At 38.9% G+C, this 22,947-nt stretch overlaps 1 protein-coding gene across 1 annotated transcript in view; it reads left to right on the top strand.

Annotated features, from left to right (window-relative positions):
• DIAPH2 (diaphanous related formin 2) overlaps positions 1-22,947 on the top strand; it is a 334,973-nt gene that overhangs the window by 117,022 nt on the left and 195,004 nt on the right. The window contains exons 18-21 of the mRNA XM_083422248.1: positions 4,095-4,196; positions 5,852-5,946; positions 13,006-13,107; positions 22,664-22,903. Coding sequence (XP_083278374.1) covers positions 4,095-4,196; positions 5,852-5,946; positions 13,006-13,107; positions 22,664-22,903 — 539 coding nt within the window. The remainder of the gene's footprint in view (positions 1-4,094; positions 4,197-5,851; positions 5,947-13,005; positions 13,108-22,663; positions 22,904-22,947) is intronic.

Below are 22,947 nucleotides of genomic sequence, written 5' to 3'. Positions count from 1 at the left end.
TCAGGTTACAGACTCCGCTAACCCAGAAATAGTACCTCGGGTAAAGAACTTTGCTTCAGGATGAGAACAGAAATCACACGGTGGTGGTGGTGGCAGCAGCAGCAGCATCAGGTGGCCCCATTAGCTAAAGTGGTGCTTCAGGTTAAGAACAGTTTAAGAACAGTTTCAGGTTAAGAACGGACCTCCGGAATGAATTAAATACTTAACCTGAGGTATACATAAAAAATTAAGGTTGTTGCCATGCTGTGCAGTTCACAGGGGGTGGCCTTGTGAACTCCAGCCTGAGGATCAGTAGACAGGAGATTGATGAAGCAGCTCTGATGGTTGTTGGCCAAGAGACGCTGTTTAACAGAATGGGGAAAGCCATTTTGTGACTTGTGAAGCACCCAGCATTAAAAGCAGTTGCCACAAAATTTAACAGAGGGAGGAGAGGTTATTCACAGAGCAGTTTGACAAGCTGCTCTGTGAAGAGCCTCTTCACTTTAAAAGGGGATGAGGCAAGCTGTGAGGGGAGGGAGAAGAGCTTGGGGTAAGTTGTGGGGAAGGCTGGTGGTGGGAGATAGGTGAGGTGGTAGGGAAATGGTCAGATGTGTGGGGAAGGCGTTAGCTAGATGAGAAGGGTGCTTAGGGAAAGCAGGGGAGGCAGTCTCTAGTAGTAGCATATTTATGCTTGAAAGCTAGCACTTTCTGATAACAGTCATGTCATTACAGAGTCTATGAGGTTTTACTGTATAGTGATGTCACTAAGGGAAATGAAGCTATTTCAAAGGGAAGGCATGACTTTCTGAATATGACATTTTCCTCACTTGAATTAGTAGGGCCTTATCACTGGGTCTTTTAAGGTAGGGCCTTTTCATTGTCTCCCATTCAACATGGCAAGTGAAGCTGTATCTTTTGGAGGCAAGAATGAATAGTTCTTTGAGGTCAGTGTGTGGTACCTGTTGTGCTCTTATGTTGTCCTCTCTTTATATTGAGTGTACTTTATATGAATTTTAATTGGTTTTAGAAATATGTATTGGTTTGTTTTAAAATGTAGTATACCAACCTAGGGGGACGCGGGTGGCGCTGTGGATTAAACCATCTTGGTTCTCCCCTATATGAAACATGCATAGTAAGATGCCCTAAAACGTTCACAGTACAGATGTTATCTTGATTCCTAAAAGCATATGCTATTAAATAGGTAATGCAAGCCTTTCCAGCCAATTAGATTTGAAAACTTTATTTTGACTGGAATAGTGATTTAAGACTTTTGTTTATGGGAAAATGATAGGCACTGTTTGTTTGCAGTTGTTTTGTAACCCTGCAAAAGACGTGATTAGTGGCAGTGTTAGATCAATAAGTATTTAACGGTTCACAGTGTGACAAACTTACCTCATGATAACCTGAACTGTCATCCAGAGAATATCAAACTATCTTCTTCTGCTGAATGAGAACCAATTTTGAGTGTGTGGGGGTGGGGTGTGTGTGTCATTTCTCTCTGTCTAACCTTACTTGATTATAGAGGTATTCTTCCGTGTTGGCAAAGCAGTTGCTAAAAGTACTTCATATCAGTTTGCTGAATGCATCTCACTATTGCTACTTATGTTTTCATCTATCACAGCTGAATATTTAGTTTCATAAATGTATCCTGTAAAACAGAGGTGGGAAAACTCTAGTCCATGTGGCTAATTAGGCTCACCAGGTATCCTCATTTGGCTCTCAAGGCTGTTTAAGCCAAGGCCACCCAGATGTCTTATCAACTGACATCATATGACATCAGCTAAGCCATGCCCACTTGTTTATCAGCTGTCATCAAACAGTGGTGAATTCAAGCCATTGCTGTAAAGAAAAGTTCCTTTGCAGCTGCAGCTTAACATTATTATTTGACTGGAATTTTGTACCTTATCTCATCATGCTGCTGAGTATTTGATGGGATAAGGTGCCCAATTCAAAAATTCAAACATCACCTAAGCTGAAGTTGTAGCTGCACACTCCCAACTGAACCTTTGTAGCCACAGCTTTACATTGCCTTGACTTTGTTTATTAAATTTATACACCTCCCAAATTTGTTAGGGGATTGACTGTTGATGTGATTTGAGGAGGGTTGGCTGTATATGGCTGTAGACTTCCAGCCAAAAGTTGTTCTCCATCTCTGCTGTAAAATTATACCACTGTATAATTTTTTTGCTGTACTTTCCCTTATGAGAGTAGAGTAGTCAAACTGGGAGATCAAAAATGTTGGTTTGTTCATTTGTCCCACTGGGAAAGGAAAAATTGTTGATGGCCGCAGGTAGACTCTGCCATGAGAGAAATGCTCCCTACCTCATAACATTATTTTTTAAAAAACTAATCCATCCTTCATCAGAACATATGGGGGGCACAACATAAATAGAAATTTAAAATACAAAATCAAATAAAACATAACAGATAAGCAATACAATAATAAAGACCAACACAGTGAGACGTCTCTGGATGCATCTTTGATGGGGGGGGGGGAAGGTTGTTGTTTGGAGTTGATGGCATAGTTCTAGACTAGTATCAACTAGCTTGAATGATCAAACTAGTATTTTTATGGTACTGTTATATTTAAAGATGAAGATTCAGTAAAATTGTGTTAGTCAGTGCAGACAATACTTCTTCCAAAACACGTGCCAATCCATAGGTTAGCAGTACATCACAGAATCTATATCTGGAGGTGACTGCATGTGTGGAAGGACATTGCTCTGCACTCATTTATGATATCCTGGATGATGTGTCTTTTATACTTTTTCATCATAAATTGTGTCAATTCAGTTTCCCTGTTCCTGTAACTAAATTTGTTTGGAAGCTGTTATTGTAAATCTGAGTTTTGATTCTGAGATCTTAGTAATTATAAATGTAAGCTACTATTCTACAAATACCTGACAACTGAGTATACATTTTGAACGACTGGATATTCCTGTACCTCAAAAATTGCTATATAAAACAGGCATTTTTGGTTAACAGTTCAATAACCCCTGCCTTTTGCTATATGTGGTCACTGTTGGTGACAATGTTTTGCTTTGTCTTAACGTTAGAAGAATTAAATCATGCAAAGGTAATGTTTAATGGTGTTCAGTAATTGAGTTAATGATCAAGTGTGAGACACATTAGGTATTGTGCAGCTGTTAATTTTCAAAACCCATGTGTTTCCAGATTTTGGGATGAGCTAATAGTGAAGTTTTGCTTAATTAAGTCTCTGAACCATTACATTCTTGTGGGTTTTCCTTATCACCAGAACAATTGGATGCATTTAATTTCCTTCAAATTTTTGGCTTACCTTGGTTAATGTCATTGTTTCTTGTGCGGGCACCAAGCAGGTGTCATAATAAAATTATCATTTCAGGGGAATACATTAGTTTACAGGTGTAGGCAATACAACAATAGATCCATCTCTCAGCTGCACATGCAGTACATAGTGTTAAGAGTACAATGGAAAACAAACTCTTACAGCATGTTGCATCAGCTTTTCTTCTCCTGCTTTGATAAACAAATACGTTATTCCTCACAAAATAGATCACGGTATTAAATGAAAACAAAATATTGGTTGCTTACCAACAGGTTTAATTTAGATCCTGTATTTGATTTGTTTTTTTAAGCATTTAACTCTGACTTTACCGACACCTGAACCGTTTTTCATTTCTCTTGACCATGTTCCAATTAATGTGTGGCCTCATTGAAAAAATAACATAGGGATTGGCATTGCCTGGTTGCAACCAGTAGGAGGCTCTAATGTGCTGAAGAAATTATGATAACACTTTTGTTCTCTCAAATCACTGATGTAGATGGGCAAGGGCAATAGAGCTAGCTACACATCAGCTTTAGACAGTGCCTGTTGGATTTGCTCTGAAGCAGTTCATTAATCAATTTTAGCAATGACATTTTTTTTTATTCCACAACAAAGTTGAAATGTCACTGTTCATGTTTCATGCAGGTTTTCACCATGCACATGATGGGTTGATTATTAATGGAAATTCTTAAGTTTAGCATAAAAGGCACAGCCATGGAAATATTGTGAAAGTTTAAACAGTTTGGGTGTAGAAGCTTTGCTTCTGTTAGGTCTGCACATACTGATAAATGTCCCCTTTGTTTAGCAGTTAAAAAGCCTGTCGAGAATACAGAAGAAAAGAAGGTGTCTCTGCCTAAGAAAAGAGTTAAAGAGCTACGGATATTGGATGGGAAGACTGCACAGAATTTGTGTATGTAATAGGTTTTTCATCTTGCACAGTCCTTGTCTGAGCCTAAACCTTAAGGGTTTTAAAAAACTTTGTGAGACCTTTCTGTTGTCATTCATTTGATAGTTAGAAAGAAATGTCTTAATGTAGAAACTGTTGCCTGACAAGCATTGCTGTCTTCATTAGCTGTGGCTCCTTGGACTGCATGAAATTTGAGGTATTAGCTAATGTTATCTGGGATACTGTGACTCTGGACATCAGCAGTAGATGAAATTATGTTCAAGAGTACTCTGATTCAATAAGGTAATGATGGAGTGACCTGTTTCATAGTTAGGTCAAACTTGAATGCCTAGGAGAAAAAACACTCCTGTATACTTATGCCTCTCCACACTTACCAGAGCCAAGAATGTTCCTGTGCTGTCGACCATAAACAGTGTCTGAGGACACTGATGTAACAACAAAGGTATTATTTAAGAGGCGTGGAAGTCATTTGCAATCCTAGAGTTGTCATAGAGCTGGTTCCTCTTTCATCAGGACCCGTATTTAGTTTATTTAATCAGAGTGATGCATCTTTGTACTATAACACCGGTAGCACTGTGGTCTAAACCACTGAGCCTCTTGGGCTTGCTGATTGGAAGGTCAGCAGTTCAGATCAATGTGACAGGGTGAGCCCCCGTTGCTCCTCTCCTAGCTTCTGCTAACCTAGCAGTTCGAAAGCATACCAATGCAAGTAGATAAATAGGTGACAGGAAGGTAAATGGCGTTTCTGTGTACTCTGGCACTCATCACAGTCCCCCGTGCACAGTGGTGCCCCGCAAGACGAATGCCTCTCAAGATGGAAAACCCGCAAGACGAAAGGTTTTTCCGTTTGCAGAGGAGCTTCGCAAGACGAATTTCCCTATGGGCTTGCTTCGCAAGACAAAAATTGACGAAAATTTTCGGGGGGTTTTTCCGCTCCAAAACCCCTTTTTCTGAAGCGCTAAGCTGCTAAAAGCATTTTAGCAGCAAAACCGTTAATCCCTTAAGCCTTAAAAAGCCGTTTTTAGCCCTTAAATCGCCAATAGCGCTAATAGCGCTACTCCGCCAATGGGCTTGCTTCGCAAGACGAAAAAACCGCAAGACGAAAAGACTCGCGGAATGGATTCTTTTCGTCTTGCGAGGCACCACTGTATCAGTAGCAGTTTATTCATGCTGGCCACATGACCTGGAAAGCTGTCTGTGGACAAATGCGCGGCCTGAAAAGTGAGATGTCCACCGCACCCCATAGTTATCTTTGACTGGACTTAACCGTCCGTCTTTTACCTGTTACTATAAGGTCATGTTTTTCTCCACCAGGCCTCACTCCCACTCCAAGACTTAATCTGGCCTGACATGAGCATTTAGAGTTTACTTAAATGCAGAAGTCTCACTTGTGTGTAGATGAGTTTATTCCCATGTTGGGAATAACAACAAAATAATAACAACAGAATAATAACAAAAGCCTATGCTGTAATCCTATGCCCATTTTATGTGGGAGACATGCCTAAATACCAATCATACTTAGGGTAATTTTTTTTTTTTGAATGATTTTTGTTGTTGTTTAATTGATGCTTTTCCAATGACAATTTTAATGTAACAATACAAAGTAAAAGTCATTTCCATTTGACAGTAGACTCTGAAATAGTGGTGTTTCATTTCAGCAATTTTCCTGGGATCTTTCCGTATGCCTTATGAAGAAATAAAAGATATTATTCTAGAAGTGGATGAATTAAAACTGAGTGAAGCACTGATTCAGGTAAGTTAACATAGCATCTCTTAGAATCACAGTTTAAGTCATCAGAATGATAACCTATTCAATTACCCATAGCTTGGTAATAGGTTCTTATTTTTATTATGTACTTTGTGGTATTATTCTGTATTTTTATGCTGTGAACCACTCTCAGATCTTTGGGTAAAGGGTGGCATACAAATATAATAAATAAAATAATAATTAATAATGAATATTCACCATAGTGTGGTATGGGGTTAATGACATCACATATGCCAGGGTTTGCCAATGTAGTGCCTTTCAGAAGCTGTAGAACTACTATTCCCATCATTCCTGGCCATTAGTGATGTCGGCTAAGACTAGTGAGAGTTAGAATCCAATTAGTATTTCTGCCATGGTATCTATATGAATAATAAATATCTGGGGGACACCACATTGGCTACCCCTGACATACCTGCTATAATAATAATAATAATAATAATATTTTTTTATTTATACCCCGCCTTCCCCAGCCAAGGCTGGGCTCAGAGCGGCTTACAAGCAATAATAAAAACAAGATGAATGATTACAACTTAAAAACAAAAGTAAAATACAACATTAAAATAATGGAACATTAAAATATTAAAATGTAGCCTCATCGCAGGAGAAGGAAAAGAAAAAAGAAAGAGAGGGAGGGAGGGAATCAAATTGGCTCCAAGCCAGGCGGAACAACTCTGTCTTACAGGCACTGCGGAAAGAAATCAGATCCTACAGGGCCCTGGTCTCATGAGGCAGAGCGTTCCACCAGGCCGGAGCCAGAGTTGAAAAGGCCCTGGCTCTGGTTGAAGCCAATCTAACTTCCTTAGGGCCCGGGACCACTAGGGTGTTGCTATTTATGGACCTTGAGGCTCTCCGTGGGGCATACCGGGAGAGGCGGTCCCGTAGGTACGAGGGTCCCAGGCTGTGAAGGGCTTTAAAAGTCAAAAGCAGCACCTTAAATCTGACCCTGTACTCCACCGGGAGCCAGTGCAGCTTGAAAAGCACTGGGTGAATATGCTCCCATGGCAGAGACCCCGTGAGGAGCCTCGCTGCAGCATTCTGAACCCGCTGGAGTTTTTGGGACAGCTTCAAGGGCAGCCCTGCGTAGAGCGAATTACAGTAGTCAAGCCTGGAGATGACCGTCGCATGGATCACTGTGGCCAGGTTGGGGCGGGAAAGGTAAGGGACCAACTGCTTGATGCGGCGAAGGTGGAAAAATGTCGCCTTGGCTGTTGCTGTAACTTGCGCCTCCATGGAAAGGGAGGCGTCAAGGATTACACCCAAACTCTTAACGGAAGGCAATGGCACTAACTGGGCCCCCGCAAGAGAAGGGAGTTGGTCCCTCATCGCCATGCCATCCCGACCTAGCCATAGGACCTCTGTCTTCGAAGGATTTAGTTTCAATGGGCTCCCACGAAACCATCCAGCCACAGCTTCCAAACATCTGGTCAGTGTGTTCGGGGCCGAGTCGGTGTGGCCATCCATCAACAGATAGAGCTGAGTGTCATCAGCATATTGGTGACAACCCAGCCCAAAGCTTCGGATAATCTGGGCAAGGGGGCGCATAAAGATGTTAAAAAGCATTGGGGAGAGAATTGCGCCCTGCGGCACTCCAGACACCAAGGAGTGGCGCGATGACATTTCCCTCCCTAGTGCTACCCTCTGTCCCCGACCAGAGATAAAAGAGCACAACCAGTTATGGGCTATGCCCTGTATCCCCACGTCTGCGAGGCGGTGGTCCAGAAGATCATGATCGACCATGTCAAAGGCTGCTGACAAATCTAAAAGGATCAGCAGTCCTGACCCACCTCGATCTAGTTGTCTACGGAGATCATCTGTTAGGGCAACCAGAGCCGTCTCCGTCCCAAAACCAGGATGAAAACCGGACTGAAATGGATCTAATGCCGATTCTATAGGGAAACTGATTCAGAACGGAGCTGCTTGTAAACTTTAAATGTCTTAAATTAACACTATGATTGACCTAGATGTGTGCTCCACTTGAACCACTGTGTTGCCATCTGTAAATTTTGAAATATTAATTCACAGTGTTCATTTGAACTACATCAGAGGTGGGTAATCTATAACCCTCCAGGTGTTGTTGGATTCCAACTCCCATTTGGCCCAGCCAGCATGGGCAATAATTTGGCATGGTGGGAGTAGGAGTCCAGTAATATCTGAAAGCCCCCAGGTTCTCCACTCCAAATGCTTTCTTCACTCTTTCTGGAAAGCCTAGGACTGTTTTAAATGGGTTGTGTCCAACTAAGTTCTGCTCAAGTTCTATACAAATCGCCCAACGATCCTTTTAGGAACAAATTTACAGATTAGATTGCTAATTTTATTTTAGTGGGCACTCACGTTTCAAGTTAAAAATATTTGAGACCTCATCATATGGGGCAATTGGGGCAGTTAATTACCCTTTTAAAATTTGTAAACCTTCTGTTAATCTTACATTTCATTCTATACCTGCTCCCAGTTTCTGACGCTTATGATGAGAGTAAAATGCAGAAGCCTCCCCTTGCATGCAGCCAGTAGATGTGCCTGCTCATTTAAAGATAGTTTCAGGATGATTATGCAAGCACAAGCCTCAAAATGATTGGCTCCTGTGGCTTGGCAAATGTCCCAAGGCAAAGGATACAAGCATGAAACTCCCCCCCCCCCCCCAGCAATTTGATGGAGGAAGTAGAGGGGTTGGAAAACATGATGGGGGCTCTCCCCCTCTTCTCCTTGATGCTTTTTTTCAGAGGAGAGTGCAGGAAAGAGAATCTTTCATATTTAAATACTGGACTGCCAGACGACTTTCCTTGTGTTTTAGAAATAAATTTATGGAGGTTCAGAAATCTTAGTGGGAGGCAACATGCTACACAATAAGAACTATTTCCAAATTATCATCATGTTGGGATTCCTAGTCTCCTTAAAATAAATGAATGAATGGTCCACAGGCCTTCACATATAAAGTTCCAGACAATAAAGTGAAAGGCAGCTGACTGCAAAACCCACTAACAATACATTGTTATTGTTAAAAATTAGAACAAAAAATAACCAATTTGGCTTAACTATTCAGCAGAAGTTGCTTATTTTTTTGAGGAAGCTTGAAATACAAGCTTTGTAACTAAATCAGTTATATAAGATTAGGTCTGTTTTCATTTAACACAAATCCAGAGTTATTGGCTTATCATTTATTTATTTATTTTGCAAAAGGGTAGCATGTGGTCTGATAGCTTTCATCTTACTCCTTCCCTGACATGAGCAGGATAAAGAATGAAGCCTTGGTTTCATATTATATCTGGACCAGGGATGAATAAGTGAGCAGCAAACCATTATTTAAGGTTGGTTAGCGATTGCATGCTAGCCATGTCAAAAAGGGCAGGGCCAAAACCACCCTAACACATCCATCTATCCATTCATATAAACATACAACCCAACATGCAATACATTACGCAGAGAGAGAGAGAGAGTGACTTAATGAGATGTTTTGAAACAAGAAAGAAAGCTTCTTGTTTGAGACAAGAAATCTATGCATTCATATAAACATACAACCCAACATGCAGTACATTACACACACAGAGAGAGTGCAGATCACACACACACAAAATATAATTTGGCATAAGGCAGCCTCCTGTGCTGTCTGTACCAGTAGATTTAACTAACAATCATAGGTATAATAATTGGGAGTATATTGATAACAACTTGTGTATGTCATATATCCTTAAATTTGTTAAGTATCCAATCTGGGTACAGTATGATGGGTTTTATAATGAAAAATCCATGTGTGACCAAGGCTTGAGTGACTTAATGAGATGTTTTGAGACAAGAAAGAAAGGTTACATTTTTGTATGCAAGAAAAGGCACCATGGTTCAATATCTTCACTTAACTAACCTTTAAGTGTGCAATTAACATTTAAAGAAAATAAAAGTTTGTGGAATACTGTTGAATAATTGCAGAAATGTGGAAAGTAGTTAAATGTCTCAGTTCTGTTTAACAGACAGTTTTTTAACATCACAGTGCTGACATGCCATAAAATTAGAGCTATGAGGCATGAACGATTGAATACAAAGTGTTTTAATGCTGTCACAAACACTTTCTTTTGACTATCCTGTCTAAAACTGGATCAGTAAGGTGCCACTTGAAATGTGATTCTATGCAAAATATTGTACTGTTCTGTTATGCTGTGAATGTGTTAACAGGTGCATGTATGGTATGTATTAAAATTAGAACTGGGGACAACTGTCATACCTTCATCGTAATGAAGGTTGCTTGTTAATCCAAGGTTGGTATTTTTTGTTTGCCTTCTGCATAGTTTTATAAACTAGCCTGCAGTCTAATGACATTTCCATCAAGCATTTACATATGGAAACAGGGAAACTTCCTTGGAATATTTTGCAACATAAGGTGTAAACAAAACTCACTCAATTCTGATCAATGTCAGAATCAGATGTTCTTAAGAACAGTTTAACTTTATACATACAGATCCAATGGCTGTTCACAGTGAAATGGAAATAGAAAAAGTGAATCTGGGTAGCATTTGGTGAAATGTTAGGTTATGATGGTTGACTCTGATAAAGTGATTTTGCTACCTCTTGCAACTTTGTGTTGAAGGGGAGTCCCTTGCTCCAATAAATGGTAGTAAGAAAATGCACCATGCTTTAGCAGGTAATGGCGAACTACATTTTCACCACTATTTAGAAGAATGCTTTGCCACAACAGGATTGCAGTGGAAAGAAAATTCAGTGAATGCCACATTAAAATGATCATAAAAATACTCCAAAAAGTATTTTGAGTTTCTTCACAAACTTTGATAGCCTCTACAAACAGCACATGTGTATTTCAACATGTCTATGTGGCAAATCCATGTGTGACCAAGGACAGAGAAACAACAGATGTTTGTAAATATAGTGTGGGCACAGAGCAGACATGCTCTTCAGGGCATGTTCATTGTGTATGTGCAGTTGGAAAGTTACAATTAATACTGAAAAACAAATGTTAATATGGTTTTAACTAAACGTAAATGCATACCTCCCCAACCATATTCCACCAGTCCTTGTCATGCAAAGCGTAAAAGTGTTCCTGTGGTTTTTTGCTTTTAGTTTATAGTCCTGAGAGAAAGGCCTGTGATTCATTTGCATTTATTAGGAATGTGCATTGGCTCTGTGTGTACCCCAATAACAAGACAAAATGGAATGATTTATGGCAGGCTCTTATATTCTTGAGTTGAATTGCACTACTAACAAGGCATGTTGAGGCAGATCAGGGAATTCCTCTACATCTTTTCTTTTCTGAGAAATGAAACCAACATATTGGGGAAACACAGAGCTCCAAAGGGGAGAGGTGCTGAGAAAAAGGGAGAAGGTGGAGATATTTCCTTTTGGTGGATAGATCACACTATTAACCACACTCAATTTTTCAGTTCAGTTGTTGTTAGTGTTTGCTTTGAGAACGGGGTGTGAACAGTGGAGTCACACCATTGGGGTTGCCTGTTACTTTCCCAATCATTATTTCTCCTGAAAGATTTTAAGATTTTATTCATTGAGAGTGCTTCCAGGAACATGGAGGGTACCTTAATTATACAGTTTTCAGACACGCTGAAGACTTACCTCTTTACCCTGGCTTTTGACACTTGAAGTCTATGTTTTTAGGACCCACCTTATTTTTATTTTTTTATTATAGATTTTTAAAAATGTTTTTAATGCTGTAATCTTACAGTGAAGGTTAGGTGATAACATAATTATCAGCAGCAACAACAACAATTATGTGGGGCGATCCCTGTATGGGACAGCTGCATATTCCTGCATTGCAGGGGGCATGGAATAGATGATCCTCAGGGTCCCTTCCAGTTCTACAATTCTGTGATTCTATGATTGTTACATGAAGTAAATTTGCCTAAAACAATAGTCCCTGGACCTAGGTTAAGGTTTTATACACAATCATAGAATTGTATAGTTTGGAGTGACCCTGAGGATCATCTATGTATTTTTATTACAGAACTTTCCAAACGGTGTGTCGGCTGCAGTGTGTAGGTGTGTTGTGTGAATGCTTCCCGTAAGCCTCCCAGGGCTGGAAAGGTGTTAGTGTAACCTCTGGTTTGCTAGTAAAACTGAATTACTGTGTTGCAAAATGATGCATGTTTAAAAGGTGTGTCACCAACATGAAAAGTTTGGAAAGCTCTGCTTTATTAAGTTGAAGCTAGTGATGTTAAATTCTTAAGAACAATCTTTTGGAGAATAGTCTCAATTAATGATAATATTAGAGAATTTTCATTTAAAATAGGAGAATATTCATTTTATTGCATTGAAAATGATATAATTAGTTAATATACATGTTTATTCATGGGCAAACTTGTTCAGATGGCAACCAAAAAATGGAACGATACTTTTAATCAATGGGGCAATGCAGTGAATTCACATTATTTGATTTTTTGCACCAAACTTGAAAATTCAATGTGAATGACTCACGTTAATCACTTAGCCTGCCACTAACCATATATTTACCATCAACTTTGAATTCTAATTATGTTGTATATGTATGAAATGTAGCTTTTAAAGTAGAAGGAATATTAAAAAAACCACTGATTGACAGTGTAGATGGGATCATTAAAGCTACTTTATGTAAAAAATAAATAAATCACACTGTATGGCCAAGGGTATAGAATTGCAAAGAATAAGGTCACACCAAAATAGAAAAAAAGGCTATTACATATACAAATTGAATGAATAGCATTTTTAAAAATAAAAAATAAAATAAAATGTTTTCTGTAGCTCACATTTCAGAACTGCCAATGGGGAATGAAACAATGCCCAGTAATGTAACTGGATCAAAAAAATCATTATTCGTTACTTACACTGGCAATATCACAGTTTGACTGATTGTTTACTAGATTTTTTAAATGTGGGTTGTGAAACTGGTTCTTACATTAGAATTTACAGTTTGTGCAGAATTTTCTAGCAGAAAATATGCTCAAGAATATTCTCATCTCACATCGCTAGTTGAAGCATAATAAATCTATATATATATCATCTATACCTATGATTAATAAATATAAAAATAATTCTTATTTCTGTTTGTGTCACTAGAATTTGGTAAAGAACCTCCCTGAACCGAAAGAGCTCAGTGCCTTAGCCGAGTTAAAGAATGAGTATGATGATCTCTGTGAGCCAGAACAATTTGGAGTTGTGGTAAGTTCTGTTTCATAAATTCAACCTGTAATTGATGTCCACTGTGCATTTTGGCAAGTTTACCAAAGATTTCTGATAACATCTCTTTAAAAATAGTAGCTGCTTTTTTATTAGTGGATAGCTATACGCTGTCTTAATAATACAGCCGTACCATAAAATGGTCATTAGGCTGGTTGCCACCCTTCCTGCTACTGATGATGAGAGCACGCAGAAAAGAATTTCTGCTAATCATCTTACCACATGGACAGAGTAAATTTATACTCTACCCAAAATGGCTCAAAATAATAAAATCATCCCCAAATTATCCCCTTTATAAACATTTGTTAAAGTCTATCTAAATAACATACATATATGTGCAATAATATGCTAGCCAACAGCAGCAATGCATGTGCTCTTTCTAGTCGCATCAGCTTTCAAAATTGTTTTCTGAGGCAGTATTGTGCTCACAAATATCTAAAACAATAGAATATCTTATTGCTATCTGGTTCATTTGAAAGGTGCCTTGCGGTGGCAAATGGCCTACGCCTTTTTACCTATTGGCCACAGTGTAGATCTAAAATAATGTTACATTTTGACTAAGTGGCTTCTATGCAAGTCATGCATTGATAAAAGTAGATATTTTGCTCCTTGTGTAATCGCTGTTGAAGTTGTACATTCAAGGTCTTGTAGCACAGTAGTATGCCCACATGGCATTTGTTTATGAGATTTATAAACTTTCGCTTAAAAACCACAGGACAGTATGCATAAATAATTAAAACAGAATTAATTGTGACATAGTATAATACCACATATCAGACACAAAAAAGTAATCTCTAAAGCTATCAACACCTAATACCTATGATCACAGAAACAGGCAATAAAGACTCAGAAACTAACTGGCATAATGTTATCGCTTCCAAAGACCTGAACAAATAAATGCTAATGAAATGTGGTTCTAGACTCAGCTTGGAAGACAGTTTTTTCCAGAGATAAAGCACTGCTTCAGAGAAAGTACTCTCACATTTTGCATCCTCATAACTTTCATCAGGTGAAGGAATCTCAAGTAGAACTTCCCCTGTCAATCTTAGTACAAAGGATTTTGTGTCTAGTCATTGAAAAGAACCAATGTGTAGAGTGGCTAAAATGCTGAGAAGGCCAAATTTAATTCCAGCTCATCCCTGATGATCAGAGGGTGGCATTGGGCAGTCACTTTCTCAAAGCCAAACCACCCTGACATGTTTGTTTTCAGGATAAAATATTCTAACCCTGTGAGTGCTGCTCTAGGTTCCTTGGAGAAAGGGCAATAGTGACATGTGAGAAATTCTAAAAAAACAACATTTGACTGTCTTTATATATCACATTTCTTTAAACATTGAGGACAACTGGATTCATTATGATTAAAATACTGTGAATTTGAAGCTGTGATTAACAGCCAAGAACTGACACAGTAACAGCAATATCCTTCAACTTGGGCCACTTCTTTGTATTAACAATTTGTTATACTATACAACCCCCTCCCACATACATGTGATTGACTCATGTGTGACCGTGTATATATGCAGTGTTGGTAAGTAAGTAGATAGATAGATAGATAGATAGATAGATAGATAGATACATAGAAAGACTGAAAACAGGAAATGGTGGGAGAGAACTGGAGAGTCATTGTGGCTTTGAAGGAGACCCCAGAACCCAAAGAGGACTTCAGTGAAAGCAGAGGAAGCTCTATAGTGACAGGAGATACAGTGGGGCTTGTTTTGGCTGCTCAGCCTCCCAGCCTAGCAGCTGATGTGCAGCAGCAGCAGCAGCAGCAGCAGTCATTTTTCTGCACAGCTTCTAGCCAGCCCTGCTGGTTGAAGAGGGAGTTGTGTGGAAAGAGCATGGGAGGGAGAGCTGGAGAGCAGAAAAAGTGGATGTTTAGAGGTTTTTTAGGGGGTATTCCCCACAGTCACGTGAATATTTTTTCCTAAAAAGCATTGGGTCAGTTTTTGTTTTTTTAGCATAGATGTCATTTAAGCTTCAATTACATCTTTTAGTACGTTTCCAAGCACAATTCAAAGTGTTGGTGTTGACCTTTAAAGCCCTAAACGGCCTCGGCCCAGTATACCCAAACGAGCGTCTCCACCCCCATCGTTCTGCCCGGACGCTGAGGTCCAGCGCTGAGGGCCTTCTGGCGGTTCCCTTACTGCAAGAAGCAAAGCTACAGGAAACCAGGCACAGGGCCTTCTTGGTAGTGGCGCCCGCCCTGTGGAACGCCCTCCCATCAGATGTTAAAGAGATAAACAACTACCTGACATTTAGAAGACATCTGAAGGCAGCCCTGTTCAGGGAAGTTTTTAATGTGTGACATTTTAATGTATTTTTAATCTTTGCCTCCCAGAGTGGGCAGCATTCAAATAAATAGATAGATAGATAGATAGATAGATAGATAGATAGATAGATATACTCCTGAGGTGTCCACTTCTGCTGTTACTTTGGTGCAAAGTAGATTTCACAGACACTTTTGTTCTTTATGACCTGTAGTACAAGCAAAAGCATTGGATAAAATTCCTGGTTGTTTATAACTATATGTTAGGTTGATTACTATAGTTGACCAAGTAATAATCCATTTATGTAGCATGTGAACATTAGTTACTTCTGGGTGAAGCCACCTTCAGTTCCTAAACATGTGAATTAAGTTTTAAGATTAGGTTGAGGTGGTGTTCCTAGGAGAAGGGGGAATTGTTATTGTGTATACTTGAAAATCCATACTTGAAACAACCCGAAAACACCCAAATCCATTATCCTTGCACATATCAGAAGTAATTCTGCTGGATTGAATAAAGATTTACCTGGCTGTAGATCACTGAACATAGACTTCATAAAGTGATTTTGAACTAAATGTTTTGCCTAAGGCTGTGCTTTTTATTTTCAGCATACATTCTGACTCCTTCTCTGCCTTTATATTACAATATAATCTGTTTGCTTTGTGTAAAATTTCATTCAAATGCTCCTTTTCAGGAAACTGTGAAGCTTCAATCAAAAGCTATTTCCACCCTTTTCTACCTACTATAGATAGATGCTCACTTGTTTTATATCTTTATTTTTTAAACGTATTCATGGTAGCTAAGCCTTCCACAGCTCCTCCCTATTTTAAACAATAAATTAATCTTAGCATAATATCTCATTGTCCTTCTTAAGGCTTATCCCGATTTTGAATAGCTGCTTTTTTCCTATATTTGTTTTGGGAAGAGAGTGTTACTATCAAACTACATGTTATATACATATGTGGGAATTTAACCTCCAATGCCTTCTTTAAAAGGAGAATTACTTCAAAGGGGGAATCAAGAAAGAAGTATGGTGAGAAGGCCCTACTATTCACACACACCCTTCTGGTTGGCTATACACTAATTAATTGCAATAGAGCTCAATGTCATGGATTTCTGTCTGTAGGATTTACAATATATGTTTGAAAAGCCACTTCATTTATAACATTGCATTGTCATTGAGTAGTCACAGTTTTCTATTGTATTGAGCATGTTTTAGGAACTCTTTGCCAAGCTGTATCAAAATAGGTGCATATACACCTAGTGTATAACTGTACATGGGTGTTCTCTTTTCCTCTCTGTAAGAGGGAGAAATCAATTCTGTGCACATACTTCTGACATTGAAGCATTAGGTTCTAATAAAAAATCTGTTTAACTTGACAGTGTATGGAGATTTCTCCTGTTCAGGTGGCAATTATAGATCATAGCTAGGCTAAAAGACCTCTTGCTATAATAATCTGGATACTGCTATTAAGAACAGGTTAAGTAAGAAGAGGATGATTGAAAGGCTGCCTTCTATTTGAAGTTTTTCTTTTCAGAATGTGTATACCTATTTGCATATACAAATTAGGTAAGTTAATTATTAATATAAGGTTTTAATTGGATAATCAATATACCCATCAAACCTAATAAAGGTCAGAATTAGATGTTTAAAATTCATTTAGAAAAGTCACACTTTGTAATTAGGTTACTTATTATAACAGACTAATTAGCTTAATATTCTTATTTGTGCATGAAAATTGGAGCATCACATTTTCATTTAGATGAAGCATTAAGATGAATTATATATTCTAATGAACTACAGTTTTTTGGAGTTATATCTTAGAATCAAATGAAGTTTCACATCTAATATGAGTGAGATGAAATTTAATGACAGATAGCAAAGAGGAGTTTCCAGTCTTTGCTGCCACAGTGTGCTATTGTAAGCCTCTGAGATTAAAAACTCACCTGTTATCTTGAAGCAATATCATTGCTAACGTTCAACGTGAGTTGTATAGGTTAGTGACATACAGGTAACTCACATCTTAAGCAGAACTAATGTTCTGGGGGTGGGGCGCATATGCAAAAGCATATACTCAAAAACCACCGCATAACCAATCTTATCTTCAAGAAGTGGCATGTCAGATGGGTCTTGAGCCCTTCCCTTTAAGCAAGGCAGAGAGTTTGTAAGCTCTCCATCTTGCTTACTGTGCCCTGGGAGGCTCTCCCGAGATCTACAAGGACGACTGAGTGCCTGCACGATCTTGTGAGAGCATCCCAGAGCACAGTAAGCAAGTGTGAAAGTTTCAAAGCTGTGTCAATGCCAAGTAAAGCTTGTACAAAATGAGCTTTTAAGCTCTTTGCCTTCCATGCATTTAATTTATGTGATTTCAACTAGCCGCGTAAAGTTGAAATGCGGGTAAATGCGTGTAAGTTGCAAGTTACCTGTACTTTAATCTTTATGTGAAACCTCTTTGATTTATTTTTTTTTAATTCAAGTGATGTATAAAATTTATGAAATAAAAATAATAAAAAGATGATAATAATACTTCATTTGATTATATTGCTTTCCTGTCAGCTCCTATAATCAAATTTCCAAACACCTTCTTGTATGATTAGTTACCATTATTATTACCATTATTATTTAGCACTTTATATAGCTTGGTTAGTATGCCAGCACTTGTAATAAATGCATCCTACTGGTGCCTGCATTTTAATATTAAAGTAGAAACCTAACTTGCTTAAATGGGCTCTTCAAAACCAAATAATCTTTTTCCACAAAGCAGTGAATAAAAAATGCTAACATTACGCCTATCCATACTAAGAAAAGGAAGCAAAATTTGAGAAACACTTCTAATAAGTGCTAGGCCACAGTATTGCAAATCTCTTCAAATGAAATTCTAAAATTTCTGTTTTGTTTCTTACTGGTGCAAAAAAAGAAAAGAATAGCGAAGCTAATAATAAAGTGTAGTAGTTAAGTAGTCAAGACCCTGATTTATTAATTATTTAGTAGACAATTTGCTGCTCTTCATCAGGGAAGGCTACAAAAAAAAGTGTCCAATTTAACCATCACATACATATAAACTCTTTCAAACCATAACTATCAATGAAACTATGCCTCCTGTGTTATCTAGTTCTGAATGTAGCCTCTTTTTCTGTTTTCTTATTGGTACTTTAGAAAAAGAGCAAGTGAGGGTGAATTGAGTGGAACTGTGCTTGTTTCTAAAATGCTGGAAGTGAGTTTTTGAAATATACAGAATCCCTGTTAGACCAGGACAAGTCTTAGACAAGTTAGACAAGTTAGATTTTCTCAGCATGGCTCTATTATAAATATATCTTGAATCCCTTTATACAGCATAAGGACATACCACGCTTCAATGACCTGCTTACCCCCCACCATTCTACCTTCTTGGCCGAATTGGAAAATAGTAGTTTAGAAAGGGGTGGCCACTCAGTTAGAATTACTGTCCTGCTTTTGGGTTTCTCATAGGCATCTGGTTGATGCAGCCTGATCCAGCAGGCTCTTATGTTAATAAGAAACAGAACACTTCTGAGATCAGAAACTTGCTTATGGTGATTGAATTCCCATTCCACACCAAGACAAACCACTGCTTAGCATAGATGTGCTAGCTGCTGAAGAGATTGTTGCAGCTTTGCACCCTCCCTAGGCCTTTTAGGTCAGCATAGTAGCAAAATCAATATTTGGCTCAGATTGTCAACCAAACCAGGGATCAGGGTTTACGGTTTCTCCTCCTTAACCACAACATATAGCCAAGTTTTGCCCTGTGGTTACAAGTCATGCCTAAGGGAGAAAGACCTTAACTATGATATTGAGTTTGGCCAACATGCTAAGCCAAAGAATGACTGTCTTTAGAAGCCTGAAGGGGAATCAATACATATGTGCAGCTGTGGTAAGTAGTACTCTGGCTTATGTTGATGAGCAAACAAGGCCACCATCATGAGCTCACAGTCCATTCAAAGGGGTGGGGATTGCTGGTTCCACTCTTACCCCCTGCTTTCTTCATTTTAGCATCCTATTTTTTAGGGGGAAATGGTTGCTATCATTAGATGTCATACATCCTTTTTGATCTTTTGAAAAGGACCCAGAAACCCAGTAGCAAATCTCAGTCTGCTTTCTGCCTACCCCTGCTGTAGACCATCAAATTCCACTTGATTCTCACTTTGTGTTGGCTCAGAAACTAAACCTGTTGGGAGAGGGGGATATGGTTGACTGAATTCCCCATCTGTTCAAAGGGAGGTCTGATTATTTTCAGTGACAGGACTGGAACACTGTTTAGAAATCTTGTAAGTAGCAAAAGCATAAATCAGATGGTCCATAGGGAAATAACGCACTTGTAACAGTTATAAAATCTGTCAATGCCTCTTCCTCCCCCTTTTAATAAAGTGTAGGATCAACTCAAAATAATGAAATTCCCTTGGTAGCATTTTGATGGACAATGACCTCATAATACAAATAAACCCTTGCATAATGCACAATAGTGGTCAGTGACCTAGAGCACTTATGCAATGAATCATTAAAAAAAGAGTAAGGCATCTGAAATGTAGTAAAAGATCACATCTGACAACTGTCACTGGTTTCAATCAAATACTTTTAGGTGCTTATATGGCTTAGTCTGGCTGAATGCTGTTGTGAGACTAGAAGCTTTTAATGATTATATCTGCCTGTGGCATTATTTGTGTATCCCCAATAACTATTATGTTCTTACAGATTCATGACTGGCTGTGAACATGGCTTAAAAATATAGTGGAGTCATTTTCCCTCCTAATGTCAAAGGGAAAAAAACAGTTTTGGTTAAGCTAGTATTAATTAAATATTTTTCCTTCCATAAACCTGGTCAAAGGAGGGTTTTTGTTCATTTGTTTTGGTTCTGTGTTAAATAACTAACAATAATTCCAAATTGCATATATTTGGAAAACATCTCAAATTATGAATAAAAGTGCAGTAATTAGTATATGGCCCTCAGAAATTACAAAGTGGTATACACATCTATATTATGTTTATTACCCTTTTCTTGCTAAATTTTTGTTACTATTTCATTAAACACAAAATGTCCCAGTTTGCACACAATGTTAAGCCAAATGATGGTTTTTTGAGGATGTATGAGCTCCTAGATAGGAGGCAAACTAAGGCCTGGGGGCCAGATCCTGCCCAATCGCCTTCTAAATCCAGTCCGCAGACAGTCTGGGAATCCATGTTTTTACATGAGTAGAATGAGTAGATTTTATTTAAAATGCATCTCTGAGTTATTTGTGGGGCCTGCCTGGTGTTTTTACATGAGTAGAATGTGTCCATTTGTTTGTTTGTTTGTGTTATTTGTGGGGCATAGGAATTCATTCTCCCCCCCCCCCAAAAAAAATACTTTGGCCCCCCACAAGGTCTGAGGGATAGTGGACCAGCCCCCTGCTGAAAAGGTTTGCTGACCCCTGTCCTAGATTATGGCCATTTTGCTCCTCATCCAGTCTTCCTGCTGCTGTGCTGTTGTGAGCTGAGCCCTGGTTATTGTGTAACCCTAGCTTGTGGTTTGTTCTGCTCTAGTTGAGCTATAACTAAGGTTTTGTTTTTTAAAATTGGGTTTACATCTTGCAACTATCCGGAGAAGATAAGCCATAAGTCTAGATTCTGACAACTTGCTAAGCCAAGCCATGCCAGCAGGACTGGAGGAGGAGCAAAGTGGCTATGATTTCTCCAGGTGCCTACACAATTATGCTAAGCTATGGTTTGGTTTAGCATCCTGTGCAAAGTGAGACAGTGTGTCTTCTGCTCCCAGTGTTTCTAACTGGGGCATCTACGCTGGGAAACAAAATAATTATTGAAGCAGGCTTTGGAAATGTGTGTGTCACCCTTGGTCTTATTCAGCCCTCTGAAGATTTAAGCTTGGACTCTAAGTTGCCTGACAGAGTTTTCTCCCTTCTTTCCCCTATCAATAGCTTCTTTTGAATAGCAGGAACGGGAAAAAGAGAGCAAGAATCACACAGTGTGTGAATATTAGGAAAAAGGAAATAGAGCTATATGGGGATGTTCCCTTTTATCTCCTTGCAAGAACAAAAGAAAGGGGTTATTGAGAGTGGGTGGGAAGAATCAACAGGTTATTACATTGTGAATATCAGTGACAAGGATACTAAAACATGTCAGCAACTAGGCATTGTGCTGATAGTATATTAAAAGTGATCCAGTCCCTAGGCTTTCAGTCTAAAAGACAACAGCATGAGAAAAGGACACAAAGAAAGGGGGAATGGTGAAGGATAGGCAGAGATTAATGGAATAATGCTGTTTAAAAGCCCACTGCTGCGTATTATAGAGATGAATGAAGATGGTACAATAAGATGGCATGAGGAAAAAAGAGAGATATTTTCTGAAGGGAGGGAAAAGGGTCCTCAGAATCAGTAAAGTTTTGTTTTTGCTTGGTAGACCCTTGAGTCATACTGTTTACAGGGACATAGGTGGTGCTGTGGTCTAAACCACTGATCCTCTTGGGCTTGCCATTTGGAAGGTCAGCGGTTCGAATCAGTGCAGTGCAGTGAGCTCCCATTGCTCTGTCCCAGCTTCTGCCAACCTAGCAGTTTGTAAGCATACCAATGCAAGTAGATAAATAGATACCACTGTGACTGGAAGGTAAACAGTGTTTCCGTGTGCTCTGGTTTTGGTCACAGTGTTCCGTTGCACCAGAAGTGGTTTAGTCAAGCTGACCACATGACCTGGAAAGCTGTCTGTGGACAAACGCTGGCTCCCTCAGCCTGAAAGCAAGATGGGCGCCCCCATAGTTGCCTTTGACTGGGTGTAACCACCCAAGGGTCCTTTACCTGGTTGTGCTTTTTTTAACCTAAATGGTAAAAATGTGCAGTAATTGTGTCTCAGGAATAAAGAAACATGGGCTTCTACTACTACAATGGGAAGTAGAGCAAATATGTCTTTTCAGGTGGCATATATACATTATGGAAAATAATATTTTAAAAGTGATCATATTGTTCTGATTACAGGTAGGTAGCCATGTTGGTCTGCCGTAGTCGAAACAAAATAAAAAAATTCCTTCCAGTAGCACCTTAGAGACCAACTAAGTTAGTTATTGGTATGAGCTTTCGTGTGCATGCACACTTCTTCAGATACCTTCTATACCTTCTCTCTGAAGAAGTGTGCATGCACACGAAAGCTCATACCAATAACTAACTTAGTTGGTCTCTAAGGTGCTACTGGAAGGAATTTTTTTATTTTGTTCTGATGTATTGCATGAAGAGTGTTTTTGCACATAATCCACAAGCTGTTTCTAATCTTGCAGATGAGCTCGGTGAAAATGTTACGGCCTCGCCTCAATGGCATCCTTTTCAAACTTACATTTGAAGAGCACATAAACAATATCAAGCCTGGCATCATGGCAGTAACAATCGCCTGTGAGGAACTGAAGAAGAGTGAAAATTTTAGCAGACTGTTGGAACTTGTGCTACTGATAGGAAACTACATGAATTCAGGCTCAAGAAATGCTCAGTCACTTGGCTTTAATATTAGCTTTCTTTGCAAGGTAAGCCTAAGCTACACAAAAATACGTAACTGTTGGTGGTAGTG

This window comes from Podarcis tiliguerta, assembly GCF_965153285.1.
Source record: "Podarcis tiliguerta genome assembly, chromosome: Z".
Classification (NCBI taxonomy): Eukaryota; Metazoa; Chordata; class Lepidosauria; order Squamata; family Lacertidae; genus Podarcis; species Podarcis tiliguerta.
Note: the sequence above shows the minus strand (reverse complement) of the source record. Positions and strands in the feature narration are given on the sequence as shown.